At 42.6% G+C, this 25,470-nt stretch overlaps 1 protein-coding gene across 1 annotated transcript in view; it reads left to right on the forward strand.

The window, feature by feature from the left end:
• LOC111841578 (amphiphysin) overlaps positions 1 to 25,470 on the forward strand; it is a 50,313-nt gene that overhangs the window by 11,808 nt on the left and 13,035 nt on the right. Inside the window, exons 3-11 of the mRNA XM_072711609.1 lie at positions 6,916 to 6,970; positions 8,260 to 8,354; positions 11,289 to 11,384; positions 12,531 to 12,638; positions 13,387 to 13,472; positions 15,253 to 15,328; positions 17,033 to 17,115; positions 20,172 to 20,307; positions 20,865 to 20,993. Coding sequence (XP_072567710.1) covers positions 6,916 to 6,970; positions 8,260 to 8,354; positions 11,289 to 11,384; positions 12,531 to 12,638; positions 13,387 to 13,472; positions 15,253 to 15,328; positions 17,033 to 17,115; positions 20,172 to 20,307; positions 20,865 to 20,993 — 864 coding nt within the window. The remainder of the gene's footprint in view (positions 1 to 6,915; positions 6,971 to 8,259; positions 8,355 to 11,288; positions 11,385 to 12,530; positions 12,639 to 13,386; positions 13,473 to 15,252; positions 15,329 to 17,032; positions 17,116 to 20,171; positions 20,308 to 20,864; positions 20,994 to 25,470) is intronic.

The raw sequence follows: 25,470 nt of genomic DNA on the forward strand, positions 1-25,470 counted from the left end.
GTCCTGCGTTCGTTCTGATGTCATGTCCCGCATTTAAGTCCATGTTCTAGTCTGTAACCGCAGATCTGTCATTGATGTTTGCTGCCATCTGTCCTCGATTCCCCTTTGGTTTCCCTAATAAATCCGTCTGTTTGGATTCCTGGCTCCCGGAGTTGTTTCCTCGCTCCCGGCTCACGTACGGAATATGACACTGGGCTTCATTTGATAACGACACAGGCCAGACGAGGATCTTGTTGTCATATCTGATGTCGCGAGTTCAGTTATGGTTCCTCAGCTTCGTGTCTGTCAGTGTTGTCCTTCCATGTCATGCTCTGAATTTTAACTTATTTCTTTTTTTCCTTCAGGCCTTGATGGAAAATGTTTTAAATTTGTTTTGAATTAAAAATATTCATTTCAGCTACCTGGCTTGGCTCGCAACCTTTCCGTTATAAATGTTGCCTGCAGTTTTTGTTAAAGCTTGCACCCAAAAGCACAGCTGACTAAAAGATGGCTACCTAATTAACAGGATTGGTTGGTTAGAACTGTAAAAAATGTTTGTATGTCATTTAATCTTTAATCTGCGGCAAATAGCATAGCTGATGGTCTTCTTAGTGACAGTCAGTATTCCAGGAGTTTCTGTGGTCTTCTTCTGTCTGCTTTTTCTCCTTCAGCCCCTGCTCTTGTGGTTTCCATGGTGGAGAATGACAATAGGGTGCTGGGATCATAGGGCTGGGCAGGTTGTAGCGAGGGGGCAGATTAATCTTGGTCTGTTGAGAGCTGAGCTCACATAGAAATACACTGCACACAGGAATGTCATAGTGAAGGGCCCCTAGAATGGCCATTCTCACTCTCTCTCTACACACTACAGTATATATATATATATATGTTGCTCTATTATATATCAGCACTCTATATGTAGGTAGACATTAAACTCTAGCATTTTGTATGTGTAATTTCTATGTAAAATTAAAATATAAAAATGATTGAGGCAGAGCCAGACATTCTGTGATTTATTTATTTCCACAGAAATAAACCTGTTATTAATAAATTTTATTTGCATTTTCTCTCAGCTGGAGAGTTAAGAGCCTCTTCAATATCGTGGAGTTCAGAAATGGAATCGGGGTGTTTTCATGCTTACATAGTATCATGATGCAACTTAATTGTGTAATTAATATTGGTATTAAAATCTTTGTCTGTGCTGTGACTATCCTGTCAATGCAGGAGATCAGGAGAGACTGTAAGGAGGATGCTGTCTTCATCCATTAATTGTCATTTCAAATGGTAAATCGTAAGTGTCGTTCCAAATAATAAGATTAACCGAATAAAATCAGGAAAGTAGAGATTGCCGTAGGTTCATTGATGAGTGGCTGTGTTCGCCACAACAGAAATGTTCAAATTTTAATCACGTCTCAGTTGTCTTATCCAATAAAAAGCCCCGGGATTGATTAAGAAAAGTCATTAATCATGAGCAACAGAATCACTTAACATAATTATCATCAATGCTGTAATGTTTTCCTGTGCTTAGGCCGAACAAAAAATTATTTGTAATATTGCTATTTCATTTTTGCTTTCAAGGTTCTCACTGCATGTAAGAATAGCGTATATGGATATAAGTGTTGGCAGTAGTTCATCCATTAAGAACATTTGATTATTGTCTGCAATGCAGTCATAATACATTACTTAAAAGTCTATATCAAACCTCTAATCATTCATTTAGACCTACTGGTACAGTAATGGTGAATATACATGATCCTGTTGTAAGTTCAGTCTGGTTAAATATTTTTTCCATTTTCACATTACATTTGAAAAACAGCCAGGCTCTCCCATGTCTTTTAAGCTTTAAAGACAGAGAGGGATGCCGTTAGAAACTCAGGTGGTCTGCTGACCGCGTTCGTGTGCCGAATGGCAGCTCAGGGATCAGCTTCCGAAATCGATTTCCTGCTGTGGAATGATAGGATTCCCTCTTACCTACTCAGAAAGGTGGGTCAGCCTTTCTGACAGAGAGAAATTCAAGCATGACAAATGTGAAATATTCATTAACATTGCAGGAGATGCTGGAAACTGGATGTCAGGTTTCTAATGTGACAGTTTCCATGCTCTTTAAGTACCTTTCCAGAAAGTTCCATAGCTTTACCTAAATACTATTACATAGTGTTTCTTTTGTATTTGGCCAAACCATACATGTGTTTATTCAGGTTAAGCAAATGTATGGGGAAACCTGCTTTGAAAATGTCAGGTGCCATTAGGATTGTCCGGTTTAACTTCCTGAGAAAATTTTGAAAATAATATAATTTGCAAAGAAGATAAAAAAAAAAAAACTAAGAAAAATCAAAATGCATTTAGAAAATATAGTATTAGAAGTGGTTTCCTTTTTTTAAATGGTGTTCAGTGCAAAAAACAGCTTTAGTAGACACTTCAGAATAACATTTTGTTTGCACTATAAAAAATGAGTATAAAGAATGAAAAAGACACCTATTAATAGCTGAAGACAGAATGGCTGCGAAACATTTTGAGTATCAATTGTCACGGGTTCGGGGGTACAATATAACTAACAGAACAAAACGATCTACGAAGGAAAACTGGTAACATGGAGTACAAGAAGGAAAGCGCACAGACAACAGGAAGGGAAGCGAACATAAGAGCCAACATCACATAATCAAGAAAACACAGTCAATGACTCCACAAGGAACAGAGCAAGATCAGGTACTTAAATACAAAGGGTTAACAAGGAAACACAGGACAGGTGAGAACAATCAAGAGACTCTGGGGAACAACACACAGGTGAATCTAATAAACTAACTCATGGAACTCAGAATCTAGGAAACAGAATCCAACACTAGGGAAATAACAAAGACGTGAAACACAACCAAGGGCACAAAGCAAAAACCAAATCAGAATGCAAAACACAAAACTCAGGAACTAGAAAAACTAATAAAACGGAAACACTAAGGAACAAAATCTACTAAACACTGGTTGCGGGGCTTGAACACACAACTAACAAGCTAGTAGCCACACACTTAGCCCATAACACCACACAACAATCTGTGGAGCTAGGGAAACACACTAAGTACTCGAAAGACACAGGCAGGACAGGATGGCCAGCGACACCTTCTGGCCAAAAAGGGAAGAGACACGAAAGGTTGGCGCAGACAGGTGCTGACCCTGACAACAGCACCGTGTTGAAATTTTATTGGGAAAAATTTGCATTTGGTGTTTCGACTTTGATTTGAGATTAACTTGTTAATTCACATCCTGCCATTCTCCACATTGCACATCCTGTTTTTTTCATGTTCATTTTCATGTTTAATTGTACTAACAAGGCTGCCACAGACCATTTTTCTGTTTTCCTGTACATCTATGACTATTTCTCAGTTTCAGTTGCAGTTTAAGGAGGATTTGAGGATGCATGCTCTAAATCTAGTCCAAAAGAATCAGGCACTCAAAACTGACAGCAAAAAAATAATAATTAAAGCCCTACTGTAGGTCATAATCCAGTATTAGTGCTAGTTGTTAAATTCACACTCTGTATCTCTATAGAAACATACCGTAGTGCTAGCACGAATGATACCTGACACTTGAGATTTTGGTGGCTTTGTTTACAAATCAGTGTAATTGTTATGTTTTCCCAAGTGCAGTTTTTCACAAAATAAAATAACATGCTGGCAGTATAGATGTGCTTGAGCTGAGGACATAATGTTTGGTGTTGACTGTCGCTGTGTGTGGGCACCCAGATGAACAGCACGTTAACGCAGTGTCACTCTGGGAATGTAATGACACGTTTAGATGTTATGATTTGGCTTTCAGAAATTTTAAAAGCCACACTGCATGCATCACATCTACAAACGCATGAACGTTAATGTAGTACAGTACCTAATGCAGCTAGTGATGTTATACATTTTATACAACTTTTATCAACAACTTTGCCATCCTCTAGGTGACCGTTTATCTTTTCACAGCCTCATTAATTTATGGGAATCCAGAAATGATGAGTATCACAGCATAGGCAAAATTACAATTTTGGTTGCATACAGTACAATCACAAAAAATAGCCTGGGGGCTGGGAGGGGGCTGCATTGTGGACTGTCTGGGGGTCCCCAAGGACCGGGTTGGGAAACACTGATCTAAGGCATTTCAGATGATTTCATATTGACAAACATCTGACCCGGACCCCAGTAAAACCATCTGATAGTGTAATGTGCTGGCATTTCATTGATCTGCACCCCTGGGATTCCATTCGCCTTCACGTTATTTAACACATACAGTAAATTACTAAGCAGGGGTTCCCTCATCCACGTTGTGCGTGGAGACCTTCTGAGAACATCCTTATGAAAGACCTGAGCTTCCCCATTTGCTGGAAGATCAGACGTGTCAGAATGAGCTGTATTGACAGAGACCAATATGGATGGATCAAGGTCTGCAGTCTCTGACAGACTTATTACAAAGCTTTATTTTAAAGCCTGAATATTTAAGGCACTGGCATTTTGTACAAGATGTACCTTGTGATGGGAACAGGCTCCCCCCCCCCCCATGGCCCTGATCAGGATAAGCTTTTAGAAGATCAATGGAATATTTAATGCAGCTCATGATGTACAGATGGATGTAGATGTTTTGGGGGTGGGGAAAAGTTGAGGACATGCTCCTTTAGAATCCTGTAGTATACGCGTACCAACCCTGAAGATGCTGAACTTATCCGATATGAGAAAGGAAGCAGCATCCAGCCTGGTTAGTACCTGGATAGGAGACCACCTGGGAATACCAAGTCCTGTAAGCTTTTCTCGCTTTGGGGGTGACATGTGACTCAGCAGGTTTGGGTTCCGTGCTCATGATCAGAAGGTCGTCAGTTCAAATTCCATAGCTGGGAGAGTGATGATATAACCATTGGGCCCTAGAGTGAGGCCCTTAACCCTGATCGCATTAGGGATTGCCTGACTCTATTTTCTTAATTGTATGCATTGGATAAGAGTATCTGCTGCAATAAGTAAAGATGTAATATGTAACTGATAGTTTGATGAGTAATGTAAATAATTTCACCTGTGTGTGGGAATGGTAGGTAGGAAGCAGTGGTTCAGCTCCTTTTTTATGGCTTCTTCCTTTAAAGTAGCAATCTAGATGCTTATGTTCCATTTGCCTACTTTGTCACACCATACTGTAAGCTGTCCGAATAAATCCTCCTCCTAGCTTCGCGAAAACATACTTGTGTATCTGTCTGCTGTAACAGAGAATCAGATTTTTCACACATTGCGGTGCTGAGTCTCATTCGTCGCGTGAGAGCATGGCTGATTTCTGCTGATTTTGGGGGCATTTTGCGGAACTAATTACCCATGATGCCAATGCAGTGTATCACAACTGTGGCTGTTGCCAAGGAGACGGGACAGCGACCCCTGAGCTGCATGTTTTTCGAACATCTTGGCGGAACGTGATTATTCCGGAATCAATCCGGATGAAATGACCACAGCAGAATAACAAATCGAAATCTGCAAAATACAGTCTAAAAATAATATGCATCTGAATGTTTTTTTTGAAATAAACGCGGACACGCAACAGGCACCCAAAACATGATTTTGTATATTGCAGGTTTAAAGTGCGTATCTAGTTAAAAGTGAATTTTGGATCTAGCACAGCTTGTGCATGTGGACCGTACCTCATTGCGGCTGGATTGATCCAGAGTGCAGATACCAATGGACCATGTGCTTCACTTCACACAAGAGCCGCCTTACTGTGACCGACTGATAAATACACTGATTTCAGCACCCTGGAGAGAGGCGGCCTCTGGTCGTTTGCTGCCAGGGAATCTGACCTGACACGTGTGTTGGCCAGTAACCCGCGAAAGGTGTGAAATCCCAGGGCAGTCTGCATGAGTGGCCTCAGATGAGCAGCATTTACTGTGGCCCCTGCATGAGGCCTGTCGCCACCCGGCGGCTCTTTCTTCAGATCCTCGTCCAAAAGTAGGACCGTTTTTGTTTTCTTTTCATTTTTCATTTAAACTTTTTCTGACTGAACTGCTGATTTTACGCTACCTAAGCCTGCCTTTGGAAGCCGTTTCTGGCGGAGATCATGTACAGAAGGCACAGCCTTGGACCGCCAGAAGCACATTGTTTTTAAACACCAGACACGAGAGCGTAACTTTGGGTTGAACACTGGGGGGAGTGAGGTCTCCACCCATTTAGGGGAATCCAGCGGCATGCATCCCCCCCATGGCCAGACCCATACTTATTTATTTTTATCTATTATACGGTGTACTTTCACCCATTTTCAGTTCCATACCCCTTCCCTGTGGTGGAGGCACAGTGGCACAGAGCTTGGCACTCTCACGTCACACCATTGGCACCAGGGTTTGAGTCTCTGCCCTGGCGATATGTGAACTGCCATGTTCTGCCAGCATCCAAAAACACACTAAGGTTAATTGGAGATTCCCAACTGGCTGCAAAAAATGGATGGATGGATATTCCCCACATGCACCTCCGTGCACCTCCCTTCCCCGCCGTTCAGCAAACGTTGTCCAGGTGGTGGCGTGCCATATTTCTTCAGGGAACTGAGCACCCTGTAGGATCACATCCTACATTTGCCTCTGCCTTCTCACTTGGCTTTGAAATAGGGGGCAGTTTTATCGCTACTTTACTTAATTATCCCTGTTGTGAGATGAGGGGACCGTGACACCACGAGAGATGGAAGTATGTCATTAAATAAGTACAGGAAGTACTTGCATTGGCATCACCTGGTTTGTCTGTGAATTTGTAGGGCAACTTAATAAGAATGATTCAGTGAAGTTTGTCTGACAGCAGGTTCAGCTGCTAATGAAATTAGGACATTCACTTTTTTAGTTGCCATACTAAAGAGTATTACACAGAGATCCGTGGTTCGGATAATTTACTGAGAGTCCAGTGTCAGGAGGCTGCTAATTGAAGCTCTCCTGTCCTTAATTTTATTTTCCTACAGGCAGAAGGAACTCGGCTGCAAAAGGAAATGAAGGCATACCTGGCCGCCATTAAAGGTGAGTCTTCAGCCCACCAAAGACAGAAGCCCGCCCCCCCCCCCGCCCCAGATAGTTTATATCATCTATCATCTAGTGTTAATCTTCAACATTCAACATTGTTTTATTGACGGCAGCTTTTGTTGGTCCTATCAGCATAACCATAAAACAGGAAGAGCTTCAAGACTATCATACCTTGTTATGAAATCATTTTCTTAAGATCATTTTCAAACATTTTAACATTTTTCATTCATTCACCACAACATTGTTTACCCTCATGGACTGTTTAACCTCAATCGATTCTCTGCCAGTCAGTATAGTACCCCCTCCAATAGGTATATGGTGTTAAACTAGCCTAGCATTATGTGACATTTGTTCGCTTTATCATTGGCTTTTCTAATTTCTTCTATTTTTCCCTCTATGAGAAGTGCCACCAAAAGGAACTTAGGTGATCAGTGTTGACACACCACAGCACACAACAATGAAATGTGTCCTCTGCATTTAACCCGTATGTGACATCATGACATAGCAGGGGGCAGCTAATTCAGCGCCCGGGGAGCAGTACCTTGCTGGTCTTGCTGCAATATTTGAATTACAAGTGCGCTTCCCTAATTATTAAGCCACCACTGCCCACAAAAAAATGAACGAGCCAGCCAGGAGTCAAACCTAGAACCTTCTGATCCATAGTCAGACACATTATCCATTGCCCCACTGGCCCATTGACACGCATAAACATAAAAGTATGTTTATTAATGAAAAAGATCACTAGCCATCACTAGAGAACACAGTAGTAAGACTTCTTCATTGAAGGATTTGTAAAATTGATGGGTGTGAGCTCTACTGAGCCATAAAAAGCGGTAAGTCTATAGGGCTGGAGTCAGCTCATGCGTGCGGCGCTTTGGCGCTTACTGGCTTAAGATGCTGTGCCTGTAATCCGAAGGCCACCCATGATTGGCAGAGTGATGTCACCATCGGGCCCTCCAGGGATTGGCTGACCCCGATTTCTTAATTTTAAGTGGCTTTGGATAAAAACCATCAGTAACACTTTACTTGAGGGCGCACAAGTAGCTTAGTAACTCAGTTACTACTCAAGTACAAATCATGAAAAAATATGCAGGAATAACTGCATGAAATATATGGACCATTATGACTGATTGATGATGAACAAACATAGGGTCAGTATGTTAATAACGCTTAGTTCCTGGTTAATTAATACATTAAGTTGGAGTGTACTACATTATTTGTGTCTCCTCGAAAGTGTTACCAAAGCAGACGCTGAATGGATAAATATTGGTGTGGTTGTTTCCTAGGGATGCAGCAGGCGTCGATGAACTTGACAGAGTCCCTGCATGAAGCGTATGAGGGCGGCTGGTATGGGAAGGATGCCGTCATGACCATTGGCACGGTGAGCCTTCTCCTTTATGCCGGGTTTCTGTCAGAGCTCAGAGGTATCTTACGGGGTCCATAGCGTACAGTATATCTGTACAGCAGGCATTTCAGCTGAACAATAAGGGTAGGCACTGGTATTTCTACTGCCAATGTAACGTGCATATTGTTCTTTTCCACAGCTCACCCTTGTTTTTTTTTTGCATAATGTTTTATTGCATGCAAATGAAAATATCAACAGTGTTTACTTCGTGTTACATTGCAGTGACAATAACTGATAAGTAGGTCTGTATTTTACAAACGTGCTGGATTTAATAATAAAATCTATTTAATGTTCTCATGCATAGTTTATTATAATAATGCATTCTTCAGACAATGACTCTCTCCAGTCCTATTTTCTGCTTAACGGGTCCTGCTGATGTCTGTATTGGGCTGGATATGTGAGTTTCTTGTGAGGAATAGTTATTATATCATATTTAACTTCTTTTATATCTGCTTAGCTGACCACCTTACAATGATTTCAGTCTAGATAGAGGAAGTGAAGATCAGGCCGACCATATCCTCATTCAGTAAGGAACTTCCTCTTTGTGCCAAAGGGAGTAGGTACACATCAAAGAGGATACATATTGGCCCTCAGTAAGATTTAATTGGAAACATATGGATTACTTTGCTCAAAGTCATGGGTAATGGCTGGTGTATCTGTGCCAGACCTTCGGTGCTCCCTTCAGGTTCGATTCAGCAACGAGGACTTACTGTAAAGAGCAATAAATCTTTCAGGGGGAGTCTGACACCCCAGCCAAAAGTGAGCAAAGAGAAACTGTGATGCTGGGGTGTGAGGTTTACGTGAAGCTCACTACGTGGCTGAATGACCACTGAAAAATTTCACCCATGGAAATAAACTTGAGGCTTGAACTGCTAATGAATGGTGATAAAAATAGCAGAAACATGTCCCTGATGTCGCATTTTTTTAAGATAGGTGACAAGGTGTTACAGAGCATCTTATATGCGTCCATAGTGCCACAAAACTGCGAGTGTAGTTTCTCAGCTAAGTGGGGCAGGGGGGCTGGGGGTCTGGTCCTTAGGATGAAAGCGGGGTGTGATGCCCGAATGCTCAGACACTGCCTGCCCCCACAGTGCTGACCCTTGGAGATCCCTGGGATACTTACAGTCATTTCCAGTTCTCTGCTGGGTACCTGTAATGCTGTAATCCATTATGTCAACCTCACAGTCATGAGCAATATCAGGCAGATTCCTCCACAGCCTGGTCTTTCAATCCAGTGATTTAGATGGGTGACTGTGTGGGTTTCCTGTTCTCCATACTCCCATGTCACAAACCAGCATATACTCCACAGGGTCTCGGGCAGGCTGAAGACTCCCTGCATCATGTGGACGGCCAGATGTGTCGAGTGTCAGAGGCATGTTGTGCTAGAGAAATTTGACGGCCTGTGTGTCACGACACAGCACACCTGTAACCATCATTAAAATGATCTGCCATTTATACGACAGTAACACTTCTGTTGGTTCATACCAGACAGGAAAGCCTTTCTTCAAACCTCAGATCGATGAGTCTTGGCCAGCCAACACCCAGTCAGCAGTTAATGGTTTTTCCCTCCTCAGAACAGTCTCAGTAGGTACTCACCACGGCTGATCGTAAGCACCCCACAAGCCTCGCTGTTTCAGAAATGCTCTGACCCAGTCATCTGGCCATAATGATGTCAAATGTCAAAGTCGCTCAGATCTTTATCCCTGCCTATTTCTCCTGCAATCATCTTGTCCACTAAAAGTATCGAAAGTTAGCAAACCGTCTAATATATCCCAGACCTCGACACGCACCATTTTAATGGGATAGTCAATAATATAAGTTTCAACTGAGGATGATCATACCGTTTCTAGTCAGTCGTGTAGAGATATACTGGAGCTTCTGGTCAGACTTTTATCTGATCATTATTCTGCTGATCTAGTTAACGGCCTTTCTCAAGGGCCCAACGTACATGTCAGTATTCTGCCAAGGACAGGATTGAAAACCAACAATCTTCCAGTCAGCTAATACACTGAGGCCCAAGCTGAACTCGCCTCACAAGTTATGAAGTAACAGGGTTCCTGTTTCTGCTAACGTCAGTCTCCGGGCCTCCTACAAACCTGCACTGACGAGCGACAATGGAAGAAGGAGGGCGGGGCCCTGCTTTCTTTGCTGTGTCCCTCAGTCATATTAAAAAAGGCTGCGTAAAACATTGAGCATTATGTTTAAATCCAGCCAAACTAAATATCTGTAGGAAATGTTTACATTACTGTTTAACTGATTATGTGTGTGTATATGTGCTCTGTGATATATTTGACACTGCAAGTAAAATTGTAGATGACTGCTTAAATGACGAATTATTGATAATAGATGTCCGGGAATAAACTTGTCTTTTATGCATTGTGGCATCACATTCTGCTTGCAGTTTAAAATTGAGATTAAAATTGGTTTGGAGGCTAAGTTTATAAATTGATGTCAGGTTTTATTGCTTGGCACAGACATAGTCTCTTTTTTTATGAGGAGGTCAAGTTCAGGAGACCAAATACCATCTTTTTCCCAAGGTAGAACTGCTTTAATTTAACTTATAAATGACATGGAAAGATTTTTTTGAGATTTTTTTTTGTTCTTAGTATTTGAATTTTAGAACCTGAGGGTTTTTTTTGACAAAAAAAAACCCTTTATAATCCTGGTATCATATTGCTGGCATGATATGGTTCATTTAAGGAACACTCAAAATAGCAGAAATCACATGAGAAAAGCTCTGGGGTTTGAAAGGTTAACGAGCATTTAAAGTGTCACTATGTTTGGTGTTTTCAGGTACTATGGCTTACTACAGATCCAGAAGCAGAACAAACTTCAGCCTGTTATATTTGCTTGGATAATTCGGGTTCACCTCTTGTTGCTTGTTACCCATATCATTGCTACTCTTTGCAGAATTGCGATGCTCTCTGGGAAGACTTTCATCAGAAGCTGGTGGACTCATCGCTTATCACCTTGGACACGTACCTGGGACAGTTTCCTGACATCAAAGTACTGCTTCAACCACACCCAGTGCTGAAAGTGGCCATACTTCACACTAGAATGGCTTGATTTCCAATATATTCCTGCATTTGTGCCAGCCTGCCAAACCACTACCTAGCTGACCTATTTTCAACAAACATATTGGCCCTTTGAAGCCTGAATTATTTTTGCATAATGGAGTGGAATCCTTAAAAAGTCTCTGGAGGTTCGCAATCAAAGAGAATAATATTACTGTACAGTATGTGCCATTTGTACAAGGTGCACGGGAATTCTTTGGTTTTAACATCCTCCATCGTCTCCTCCATGTGAGTTTTTGGGGTTGAAGCACAGGGGCAACCAGCCTGCAGTAGCCCTGCAATAACTAGGGCTAAGGACATAGCTCAGGGTTATTTACTTTATAGGCATTTATTTAGCAGAGGTGTTTGTCAAAGTGACATACAAGCACGGGTCAGAGAGCACTCTGTCATCCACAGGATTTGAACCAGTGACATGGTAATCATAAGATCAGGGTTCAAACTCACATCCTTCTATCCTTAACCCATTGAATTACACAGTATAAGGCAGGGTTTCTCATCCCAGTCCTTGGGGGCCACTAGATGGTCCACATTTTTGCTCTCTCCCAATTGCCAAATGTTATTGTTATTTAAAAGTTTAAAATGTTATTTACATTTTTGAAACTGTTCTTTGTTTGGGGAAATCGTGCCTGTTCCACCATAACTGACCACCGCACAAATGAACTCAGTCACAATGTCTGACCCGTGGTTCCCTGCCGCCTTGGCTAACATCTATATGTCACTTTCAGTCTTTATATACTCACGCGGCGGCTCAGTGGCTGGCGCTGTTCCTCATGCCTGTAGGGTGTGGGGTTTGAATCCTGCCTGTTGCCTGTATGTTGCATGTTTTTTTCCCCAAGTTCCTCCTCCAGTCCAAAGATGTACAATTAGGCCAGTTGACGTGCCTAAACTGGCAAGTGTAGTATCACCTGTGCATATATGTGCCCTGTAATGGCATCTTCTTTTAAAGCACGTGTTTTTCTTCTGAAAATGACAGACTTGTACTGCAGGGTAACAATACTTTTCATGGCCCTCTTTTCCTGCCTATTACATTGTGCTTCAGTATCAAGCCACGGGAGGCTAACAGCTTTTCTTTCATTAGACCCGCATTGCGAAAAGAAGCCGGAAGTTAATCGATTATGACTCCGCTAGACACCACCTGGAGACGCTACAAGCGTCGAACATAAAAAACGAGAGGAAAATCTCAAAGGTAAAACTCTTTCCTGGAAAAGCCAAGTTACTGCTGGAAATATACTGCTGATAAAAGATTAATATGTTTACTGAATGAATATGTCAGATTTCTGTTTGTCTGTGATGTTCCGCATGACAGGATTTACAGTTCAGCTTCCAGGCAATCTGTGCTGCTTTGAAAAAATCTACATGGAGAAAAAAACATAAAAATTTGCTCACACTATACTTGCTGTTGTTGCTTTTGGCTGTTCTTATTAGCAGTTTATTATTTTAGACTTTGGGACAGCTTTGTTAAGAAGGGTGTCCGTTTCCTGCTTGGGGTCAGTGATCAGTGAGTAAAATTGATCTGAATTCAGAGTTGTGTTCAGTTTTCCCAGAATTCCACGGTGGTAGTTTTTATTAACACTGTGCACTGGTGCAAAGTGACACTGGTGTTTACTCTCTCACCCTTGATACCAGATCTGGGCCCCATTACAAAATGCCGTCTGGAGCCCCCCACTTTCAATATAAAGAAATATGTGTCCCATGGCAGATAGAATTTTCCTGTGGTGAGATGGACTGTGAGGTAGATTTTGCGTTTAGACAAATTATGCGTTATTTTATTTCATTGTTTGTTTGTTTCGTTGTCTATTTATTTATTCATTTATCTCTCAATGATAAAGAATTACAGAACTTCGGCCTGCAGGATATGATGGACTGTGTAAGGAGGCATGGGTGGTTACGGTCAGCAGTTTTTGTGTGTTTGTGCCACTGATCTCCGCTTGCAGGCAGAAGAGGAGTTTAACAAAGCACAGAAGGTCTTCAGTGACCTAAACATAGGCCTGCAGGAAGAGCTGCCCTCACTGTGGGACAGGTAACTTCAAACAGCCTTAAAAAGATAAATCTTGATTTTATTTGATATTCCAACAGCATTTTATGTGTACCATTGTGACCAGCCTCATAGGGATTTTAACAAATATCATCTGAAAACTTTGTATCTTATTGTCTAAATTTTAATATTCAAGTAGTTATATAAATGAAAGTTTTTACCACAAGACATTCCAAATTTACAGCAACATCTGCTCATCCTTTTTGGTTGACTGTGGGGGGAAAGATGGAATCGGCGAAAGGAAAATAATACAGTGAGTGGGGATGAGAGAGAATTCTCTAAACCAAATGAAACATGTTGCTGCGTGGCCATGAGGTTTCAGCAAACGGGTGAATGCAAAAGCCTGAATATCCTGGCATACGGTGTGTTTCTCACAAAGTGCGTACATAGCTTAGACCAGTGGGTACCTTGACTGGTTTGTTGTTCTTGGAATGCAGCACTGATTGCAGCACTTAAAGGTTAGGCACTCTGTGAGCTGTTACTCACTCCCCTCTCCTTTATGAACACCTTGCATCTCCATGCCAACCTAGTTGTGCCATGCTGACCTGCCGCACTGTTTCACATCCCAAACCCAGAAAGTAGCCTACCGGCCGGGACATTTTAATAAACAATTCTACAGTCTAACTGAGCTCTACATAGAGAAGATCCTCTCATGACTGATTTACCATAATAATGGATTATCATACTCATGATTAGTTAATCATCACATTCTTTATTATACCCCTCGAAGGAGAGGCCTTTGTTTGTCGGTTGCCATGGTTGCATGACAATCATGCACGACAAGAACTTGGCTCAAGCTGCCTTCCATTTTCTGTTATTATCATGATGCATGTGACTCTTTTGAATGTAATGTCGTTTGTGTTGTGCTGAAGCAAGAACATGTGGACAATCATTGAATTTTGGTTCAGATGTTCAATGTAATGCTTCTGTGAAAATCCTACAGGTTGCTCCATAGACCTGCTAGAATGATACTGGAGCTAACTTCTGCTACTTGGTGTTATTTATGTACTTGTATTGATGGAGGATGGCTGCCATCTCCCTTATGTTTTCAAAAGCTTGATGTCCTGCCACTTGGCGATTACCCATATCCCAGGTGAATGGCTCTCTGGAAAATCACTAATACTAGGATTTTGGAGTCTCTTTTAAGGTCCCCTACTATCTATCTTTGGAGGGTCCCAACGGAGGTTGTCTTTCGTATTCTGGTACACATGCCACATTTCCCCAACTTTCATCCTCTCTGCAATCTTCCAGCAAGGAGACCTGTGGTCACAGTTCTGGAAGTCATGGCTCCATCAAGTTCTCCATCAAGAGCCCTGCACATGTTTGGGTTTCCCCTCATTTAACACACCTGATTCAACTCCTTGCGCTAATTACTACATCGCTCTTGAGCTGAATCATTTGTGGTGGAACAGGGAAAGAACTAAGCTACACAGGGCTCCGGCCCCCCAGGACTGCAGTTTGACACCCCTGCCCAAGAGCCTCATGCTTTGGGTCCCGCCAGGGCCTCAGTATTTGGGCTCTAGAGGTCACAGTTCTGGAGGATATGGGTCCATCAATTCCCCCTAGGGCCTTAGCCTATGGGTTTCCTTAGATTCTCAAGGTCAGCCAAAGCCTAGTTATGGGGCTACTTCACCCAAGGATGGAGACTAGTCTAAATCACCCTATAGGGCTGTTTGTCATATCAAGCCATATTAAAATTAAGGGATAATTGCATAGTAATGGTAAGTTCCATAATGAAATCTTTCTCCTTTCAATTTTCTCACAGCCGAGTGGGATTCTACGTGAACACATTCAAAAATGTGACGAACCTGGAGTGCAAATTCCACAAAGAAATCACTGTGGTGAGTATAAGAGTGTTTGCTTTTCCTTCCTGATGATGACTGATTTTCCACCCTGAAAATCTGCTTAAATGATTGCTAATGGTTATAAATAACAATCAGTCTAGCAATCAGTCATCATTATTGTATATCTGATCAAAATGCTCCACATTGTGCTTTGGTCTTTTCTTGTATTTCATAGTTCGATCTTTAGATGCACTTAATCCCTGCTGGTGGACCATCATATCTGAATAATTGTGTTGGACTGCTTGACCACCTTGAATTTACACCTGACTATAATCTTCAGTTAGCTGTCCAGCAGCAAATGTGGAACCATAAACTACAACGATTGGCTGCCCACATGTACTGTAAATCTGCAGGTGACTATGAGAATTCATGTAAGCCTTGGTGGCCAAAATCTTGACCATGGAGGAACCATAAGAAACGTCTTCTCTCCCCATGTTAAATTTCACTCATTCTGTCCACAGCTGAGAGCAGCAGCCATGAGCATTTTGCCTTCTTAAGGCCTGTGCCAGAATCACAGACAGAATACAGGCATGAAAAACTGTGCTGCCAAAAATGTACACATACTGTAGCTCTTTCTCAGTTATTTCATTGTGGTCCGAAAGGCTTCAGTGTATCCCAAGTAGCCACCACAAAAGAGGCTTTTATCTATAATGCGCTGATGCTTGTTTCTGCTGTGCCTTAATCATAACAGGTAGGTTATGACATTTATTTATAGACACTATTATTCAAAGTAACATACAACTGTGAAAGCAGAGTCAGCCAATCCCTGGAGATATTGATGGATATGAGCCTTGTTCAGGGTCCCAATGGTGACATTGGTCTTCCAGCCTTGAGATTTGAACTGGCAACATTCTGTCGATGGGCACAGAAGCCTAACCTGTTGAGTATGGAGCACCGAGTGTGAAGCACTCATTTTCATGTACAAAATACACAATTCTGTGCCACAAAAAAAATCATTATTTCATGAAATCAAGTAAAGCAAAAATACTTTACTTTCTTTCATTCACAGAACTCAAAAGGAATGTTTCATTTTGTGCACAGAATTGATATCAGCACTTTAAATTTCTTGGACAGAAAAAAAGTCATTTTGTGGTCGAAATGCATTTCGTGAATGAAAGAAAGTCATTTTGTGGACAAATTGCATTTTGTGAATGATACACAATCATTCCGTGGACAAATCGCATTTTGTGAATGATGGACAATCATTTCATTGACGAATTTGATTCTGTGGAATCACAAAATGCATTTTGTCTTTTGCTGAGTTACAAAAGGCACCACAAAATGCATTTCGTCTTTTGCTGAGTCACAAAATGCCGTTTGTCTTTGGCTGAGTCAGGAGAGGTATGTAGTACTGTAGGCGTGCGACCGTGGAGGGAGGGGGATCGGTGACCCCAAAGCGTTAAACACAAGGATAACATATAACCATGCATTAAGAGTAAATATTATCAGCATGGGCTTATTTAATAAAATGTTGTGTTTCAGTCTCACACCTGAATCTGAAAACCTCCAACTTTATTTCAATTTTGATCTCGAAATGTTTTATAATGTCTCCTTTAGGATGCCCTAGCGCTGTTCCGTAATGCCTAGTGTCTAAGCGCTTTCTAGTGAAATGTTGGCTGTCTTCAGTAACACAGTGGTATTTCTTTCTGTCCTATGTGTAAATCCCACCCATCCCTCTTTGACTCTTACTGGATTGGCTAGCTGTGCCGCCAGCTGTACGAGGTCATGATGAAGCTGGGCGAACAGCATGCAGACAAAGCCTTCACAATCCAGGGAGCTCCCAGGTATGGCCAGCAATGTACCTCTGTATTGTTTGCATTAACTTCTGAAGCCGTTGGCTCATATCAGTGGAGATGAACCAGAGGAGCAATGAAATAAAGTCTCCAGCATGACTGATGTATGAGAACAGCATTTACTGAGCCAATTTAAAAAAATAGATTCCCTGCTTATAAATGTAAACCATCTTCATCATTGACATTCTGCCTTTCATATGGACAAATCATTGAAATCACTTTATTTGTCACAACGTTTGATACTTGACAAGTGCAGCTCAATGAAAAATGTCTCACCGCAGCATTAATGAAGTGCAAATAAACAAAACATAAAATAAGACAATAGTGCAATAGTAAGTGTGCAGGGGATGCCAATACACAGCACTGTAGTAACGAATAGTGTGCAAATGGAGATGTAAATAAAATAAATACAAAGAATGGCCGTATGAATACAGTGGTACCTCAGAACTCGAAATTAATCCGTTCAGAACTCCGGACCGAATCCTAAAAAGTTCGAGTTCTGATCAAATTTTCCCCATAAGAAATAATGGAAAACCAATTAATTGGTTCCTGGCCCCAAAAAATTGCACTGAAAAATGTTTTTTTTAGCATTTAAATGCAAAATGAACCGGACAAAACAAGAAAAGCATATACTGTACTAAACACATCTAAGCACATTTATCAAAACAGTATTTTTTTATTTTTTTTAATAAACCTAATTATTTTTTTTGATATTTAACAACAACAGGAAAAAAAAAAAAAAAAACAGAGCCAAATCAATATACAGTCGACACCTACAGCAATCATTTAAAAACAAACAGTAATCTATTAAAACACCTAAGGGCAAAACAGTTCAGTAAAAGAAAGCATAAAAGAAAGAAAGAGTCATGATTGCTCAAGTAGATCCCACAAAGGGGCCCATATCCGCCAGAATAGCTCAGTCGTATATAAGTTTTTCCAATGGGAGAAGGTTACCCACTTGTACCAAACACATCTTTAAAGTTGGTACACAAGATGATGACCATAAGATAAGTATACATTTCTTTGCCAGATAAGTAATGAAATTTAGTAAACAATTTAAATCAGAAGAGAGATCTAGTGATATTTTACAATTTAACAGGTATATAATTGGAGACATAAAAAATTTTCTAGCCAGTATTTTCTCATCCAGATCATGCACTTCATACCAAAAAAATTTAATTTTCTTACACTCCCAGACTAGATGCATCAATGTTCCCGTTTTTGAATTACATTTAAAACACAACTGAGATACATTTGGGTACATTTTGTGGAGGTGTACAGGGGTGAGATATGTTCTATTTATGAATTTCAAGTTTTGCTCATGTACAGAAACTGAGGTCGATTTATGAAAAACCTCCTCACATATAGAGAGCCATTCATCATCAGTAAATGATCGGCCCATATCCTTTTCCCATACCTTTCTTAATTAAAGGATTCAAAGGTGAAGAGGTTTCTGATAAAAGGGAGCCATACAGATAAGAAATCTGACCCTTCAATGTCCCTGGAAGGAGATGATTTTCAATATCAGACAATTCAAATAAATGTAAAGTTAAAAAAAACAATATGTCATGCCCTGATTGTCCGCTCCTTCCGTGTGCCACACCCCCTCGTTAACCCCGCGTGGAATCCCCGTGTGATCAGCTGTTTCTGGTTGTTGTCATTAGTCCTCTGTATTTTGTCTGCGTTTCAGTTTGTTTCCCCAGTCCGGTCACTGTATTGTCCGTCTGTGTTTTGCCTGCCTTACCTGTAATTATACCCTGTATTCCCCGATACCCTGACGTCTGTGCCTTTGTCTCCATTCTGTCCCCGCTGGACACAACAATCCTGGCCCTGCTCCCTGGGTGTGCAGTTTGCCACTTCTCCCTGTGCTTTTCCAGTTTCCTCTGAGGCTAGATGAGCAGTCGCAAAATGAATTGATGGGTATAGATATTTAACGTTGAAAAATGTGATCTTCATTATCACTGCAAAATGATTAAGGCCTTTTTATTATAGGACTAAAAGGAATAAAACCACAGGAATCTGTTTGCTGATGCAGTGAAGTTTAGTTTTTAGCCTTTGGCGTAGACTGAAACTTGATTTTGTCATTAGTGACTCTAATTAACAGTATTTCACTTACTATTCTGAGAGAATGAAGACGATTTTCTGCCAGATTTTCTCTCCTCTTCATTTCACAGCCTGTGTGCATCAGGGTGATAATTAATGTTGTGATTGTTATGGTCTCCCTGAACAGTAGCATATGCCCAAACCAACCGTGTTCCCAATGTCAAACTCTGATGAACTAATCTGCATAATGTCTAGTGTTTTGAGTAAAGACTGACCCCAACCACATTTAAAGACCAGATACAAGGACTGATGATGTAGTCATCTTATTAACTGAGGAACGTCACTGAAGTATGATTTTACTACTCTGGATTGAATAGTCAGCTCAGTAAATTAATGGTGAGTCAAGTTATTGTGGCTAACAGAGGCTGGATTGTAGTTCACAAATCAAATGTCTTAGTCAATGGGTTAGATGTGGTTTAAAAAAACAACTAAATGAGTCTTTTCATTATATAATTTATAGATGCTTTATTTTATATTTGTACAAGATAAAGTTCAGGTACACTGGAATTCGTTGACTTTCACATGCAGTACAGGTCAAAAGTCTGGACACATCTATTGAAAATCATTTATTTTTTCCACAAGATAACAACCCTAAGCACATCTTGAGGTTATATAAGTACTGTATTACCTTGCAAACAAAAAAAGAGATGAAGTTCTGTGACAGATGATCCAGCCCCCCATAATCCCCCAAAACCTTATAGAGCTGGTTTGGGATGACTTGGATGACTTGGATGACTTGGAGAGTAAGAGCAAGGTATCCTATTTGTGCCCAGAACCTGTGGAAACTCCTGTAATTCTATAAAACAAGGAGGCATAAATATATTTATAAGGCAGTTCTATGAGCCTTAAGTACTGGGGAATTAGCATCGCGGGTACATTAGTACATGTTTCTTATCTGGTTATCTACACATACTGACCATCATGCACTTCTGCGGATTCCTCAGTGACTCAGGTCCCCTTCGACTCGCCGGCACTCCCTCCCCCCCAGAAGAGTCCCCCCCCGGCAGCCCTGGCACTACCTCCGGTCAAATGTTGGCACCAATTTCCCCTGGGCCGCCTCAGCTGAAGTCACCCGGCCAGGTAATTTACGGTTTGGTGTATCTAATGATCCGAGTCAGGAGTCATGTTAGAGTTATTAATGCGGGACAAAGACTGCCTTGTTTATTCATAAACTTTTAATAAAAAAATTGTCCATTGGTGAAACTGTAAACCAGTCATTAGTTCGAAATTGCCTTCACCCATTCTTCAGTGGTGTTTTTTGCTCTGTAAACATTAAAAATATTTTGAAAATCCTTCATTTTATTTTTGTTACTTGCAGCAATTTCTTTGTTTTTATGGTTTCCATTAATTTAAATGGTGTTTTATGCCTGGAATATCAAGTAACATTAGAACTAAAGATTATAATAACGCAATGATTTACTACTGAGTGCAAGGCTCGCACTATATGTATGGTTAAAGGAAATTAACTGACACCCTTCTGACCAAACAGACTGGAAGATTCAACAGTGCTGTGGCGTAACTCAATATAACAAGCCATATTAGCATAAAAGCGTGTGTGTTGAAGGATTCTGTGGGTGTGGGACTTGGACATCCAGCTCCACCTGACTGCACCACCTGTACTGTTCTCTTTCTCACAGTTGAGGAAGGGGCCCCCAGTTCCTCCACCCCCGAAACTGACACCCACCAAAGAGATGCAGCAGGAGCAAATAATCAACCTGTTTGATGACAACTTTGTCCCGGAGATCAGTGTCAGCGCTGCACCACAGGTCAGGGCTGTGTCACATGCTCATGGCTGTACATACAAGAAGCAGAGGGGGAAATTGTCCGTCTATCCATCCATCCATCCACCTTCCAGCAGGGGGAAATGAGATGGTAGTACATTGCAATGGAAGACGTTTGGCATATTTCCTCCAGGGATCAGTTTTCTATACATAACTGTCTTATGCAGGGTTTTGGGGGTCAGGAGCCTGTCCTGCGAGCTACGGCCACAAGGAAGGAAATAATCCAGGATGGAGCCAAACCCACCGCAGGACACACTCACACAGCATTCACACTCATGGCCACACCTACGGATAATTTGGGAAAGCCACAGATGACGCGCGAAGGGCAGCAGACAACCTAAAAAGTTTAGTGACTTATAAATGCATAAAATATATGTTGCTTTGGAAAATGGCAAGTGTACAGCAACCTCTCACCTGATATCTTTCAATGATTTTTGTATCTCGTACACGGGTTGGACAATGAATTTGAAACACTGGCCAAAATAGTATTTCACGCCTATATTTGCATGGCCTGGGGGCCAGTCTTCACTGATTGAATATTCCATCAGTAAGAGCAGAGTGTGAAGGTTGAATAAGCAGAGCAATAGCACAGCTGTACATAAAATATTGCAATGCACACAACATAATGGGAGACATATTAGAGTTCATAAGTAGACAAATTGTCGGTGTGCTTCTCACTTGCGCATTTGTGACCAGGACAGCAAGACTTTGTGGTGTATTGAGAGGACCACATCCAACAGGAGTAACTGTGGATGCAAGAGGAAATAGTCTGAAAGGGATGTCCGAGTGCTAACCCGGATTGTGTCCGAAAAACATAAAACCAAAACTGCCCAACTCACAGCAGAATTTAATGGCACCTCGATTCTTATGTTCAGTAAATAAATATACAAATGATGTCACATCCGTCATCTTGCTGATACTTGAGGTGCAGTGTTATGGCAGCAGCCACTACTTCTTGCTGGGGACTGAAGAGGGACCGAACTGGTCAGTTACAGTTGAACAGCAGAGGAACATTAGGCTGGTGCATTTGCATTTGCGTTAAAGGATAATCACAGGAAACGATTCAATTACAGGGTTCTCCGAATGACATGCAGATCTCTAGCAAACCCTTCTCCAACTGTGCGAGGATTTTCATTTTCCGCCGCAGCTGTTTCAGAGGCATTATTACATGGTTTGTTGGTGCCAAGTTGCTTTGTGCCACAGTGCCTGTCTTGGAAAATCATAGAGCCTTTCAATCAAGGCCATTAAATTGCTCATTGCACCCCACGCTCATCTTAACTGCATCACTTTCTGTTGCTGAGTTTTCGGACCATGTGGCACCAGCTGTATTGATCTCTTTCTGCATTATGATAGAAGAACAACCTCCATGGAGCAGCATTACATCTCAGTGCTGGATAAAGGCCTGACCTCAGAGAAGCAGGTGCTTCCATGGTGGTGCCAATCACATTCCTGCCCAAAATGCACTTCACTGAATTATAATGAGAGTTGGGGTCCATTTATCTAACCTGCTGCGTGAAAAAATGCCCATTGAATATTATTTTAAAATCTGGGGCAGAAGTCGCTGAGGTGGTTAAAAAGCTCCTCGGTGGCCGGGCCCCGGGGGTGGATGAGATCCGCCCGGAGTTCCTCAAGGCTCTGGATGTTGCAGGGCTGTCTTGGTAGACATGGCATCGCCTGGACATCGGGAGCGGTGCCTCTGGATTGGCAGACCGGGGTGGTGGTCCCCATCTTCAAGAAGGGGGACCGGAGGGTGTGTTCCAACTATAGGGGGATCACACTCCTCAGCCTCCCTGGTAAGGTCTATTCGGGGGTGCTGGAGAGGAGGGTCCGTCGGATAGTCGAACCTCGGATTCAGGAGGAGCAGTGTGGTTTTCGCCCTGGCTGTGGAACAGTGGACCAGCTCTATACTCTCGGCAGGGTCCTGGAGGGTGTATGGGAGTTTGCCCATCCAGTCTACATGAGCTTTGTGGACCTGGAGAAGGCATTCGTTCCTCGGGGAGTCCTGTGGGGAGTGCTCCGGGAGAATGGGGTGCCGGACTGCCTTATAAGGGCTGTTCGGTCCCTGTACAACCGGTGTCAGAGCCTGGTCCGCATTGCCAGCAGTAAGTCGGACTTGTTCCCGGTGAGGGTTGGACTCCGCCAGGGCTGCCCTTTATCACCGATTCTGTTCATAACCTTTATGGACAGAATTTCTAGGCGCAGCCAGGGCGTTGAGGGTGTCCGGTTTGGTGACCTCAGAATTAGGTCTCTGCTTTTTGCAGATGATGTGGTTCTGTTGGCCTCATCAGACCATGACCTTCGGCTCTCACTGGAACAGTTCGCAGCCGAGTGTGAAGCGACTGGAATGAAAATCAGCACCTCCAAATCCAAGACCATGGTCCTCAGCCGGAAAAGGGTGGACTTTTCTCTCCGGGTCGGGGAGGGGGTCCTTCCTCAAGTGGACCAAGTAGACCTCTTGTTCACGAGTGAGGGAAGGATGGAGCGGGAGATCGACAGGCGGATCGGTGCTGTGCCAGCAGTGATGCGGACGCTACATCGGTCTGTCATGGTGAAGAAGGAGCTGAGCCAAAAGGCAAAGCTCTCGATTTACCAGTCGATCAACGTTCCTACCCTCACCTATGGTCACGAGCTGTGGGTAGTGACCAAAAGAACAAGATCGCAAGTGCAAGCGGCCAAAATGAGTTTTCTCCACAGAGTGGCTGGGCTCTCCCTTAGAGATAGGGTGAGGAGCTCGGTCTTTCTAGAGGGACTCAGAGTAGAGCCGCTGTTCCTCCACATTGAGAGGAGCCAGATGAGGTGGCTCGGGCATCTGCTTATGATGCCTCCTGGACGCCTCCCTGGTGAGGTGTTCCGGGCAAGTCCCACTGGGAGGAGGCCCCGGGGAAGACCCAGGACACGCTGGAGGGACTATGTCTCTCGGCTGGCCTGGGACCGTCTCGGGATTCCCCCAGAGGAGCTGGAGGAAGTAGCCGGGGAGCGGGAAGTCTGGGTTTCCCTACTGAGACTGCTGCCCCCGCGACCCGACCTCGGATAAGTGGAAGTAAATGGATGGATGGATAGATCGATAAAAAAGACAGGTTTATGTGGCAGGTGGTTCTGTTGTAGGGCATCGGCCCCTATAAGGGATACGACTCCATCAGCTTGGGAATTTCACCCAAAGAAGTATTTACACCAAACCGGTGCCAATAACCCAAAAGGCAATCAGGTTCCATCCGCTAATAATCATTCAGAAACAACCAAAGAACACAAAGAGAATCAATCACAAACCATACCTAAAAGTCTCCAGAGCTGAGGCTTAATGGAGAGGTGGGCTAGCTAAAAGGGAGCTAAAAGGGAGATAACTCAGGAAGAGAGACACCCCGAAACACCCATGTAGACGCATCCACAGACAGTGGCCAAAGACCAAGACCAGTGGTGCACGTATAGGGATGGCAAACAATAAGAGAGGGACCAGCCCCCCTCCACTTTGGGCTCTCAGCTTAGAAAAACAGCACAGTAATACAGTTAGGAGGATGTGTAATAAACAAAACAAAGGCGCCATAAACAGGCAAAGCCACCGCGATGCAGGCAAATCCACCACGATACAGGCAAAGCCACCGCGGTACAGGCAAATCCACCGCGATACAGGCAAAGCCACCGCGGTACAGGCAAATCCACCATGATACAGGCAAAGCCACCGCGATACAGGCAAAGCCACCGCGATACAGGCAAAGCCACCGCGATACAGGCAAAGCCACCGCGATACAGGCAAATCCACCGCGATACAGGCAAATCCAACGCGATACAGGCAAATCCACCGCGATACAGGCAAAGCCACCGCGATACAGGCAAAGCCACCACAGTACAGGCAAATCCACCACAGTACAGGCAAATCCAACGCGATACAGGCAAATCCACCGCGATACAGGCAAAGCCACCACAGTACAGGCAAATCCAACGCGATACAGGTTAATTAAGCAGCGGCTACTGTAGCAGCCAGGTGCCCTGTATTGTCTGGGATGGCTCCAGGCTTCTGGTGACCCTGACCAGAGTAAGCAGTTGAAGATGGATGGAGTTTCAGATATAATCATTTGAAGGGATACTGTTGCTTGTCTTTTTTGTCACTATTCATCTTTCAGTCAGAAAAATTTTTCAGGATTTTTAGGAAGGCACATTTTAGACTCCACTGATATGATTATTAAAACTAAATTTGTTTTAATAATACATATTACATGTGGCTTAATTTACTCTCTTATTCACTTTGGGGTATGTAAATAAAAGCTCAGACCCAATATATTCAGCGTGCTGTTGGCACCAGGCTTGCAGGTCATTGATGTTGGTGCCTCGGAGGCACAGATGTAAAACCACCATCCATAGGCACCATTGCTCAAGGGTAATTTGTCCTCACAACAGTCCTGCTGCCCGATATCGGAATAATCGTATTAACATCCACCGCAACATGGCTGAAGCTGTTTTAGTCAGT

Source organism: Paramormyrops kingsleyae, chromosome 1, assembly GCF_048594095.1.
Source record: "Paramormyrops kingsleyae isolate MSU_618 chromosome 1, PKINGS_0.4, whole genome shotgun sequence".
Lineage (NCBI taxonomy): Eukaryota > Metazoa > Chordata > Actinopteri > Osteoglossiformes > Mormyridae > Paramormyrops > Paramormyrops kingsleyae.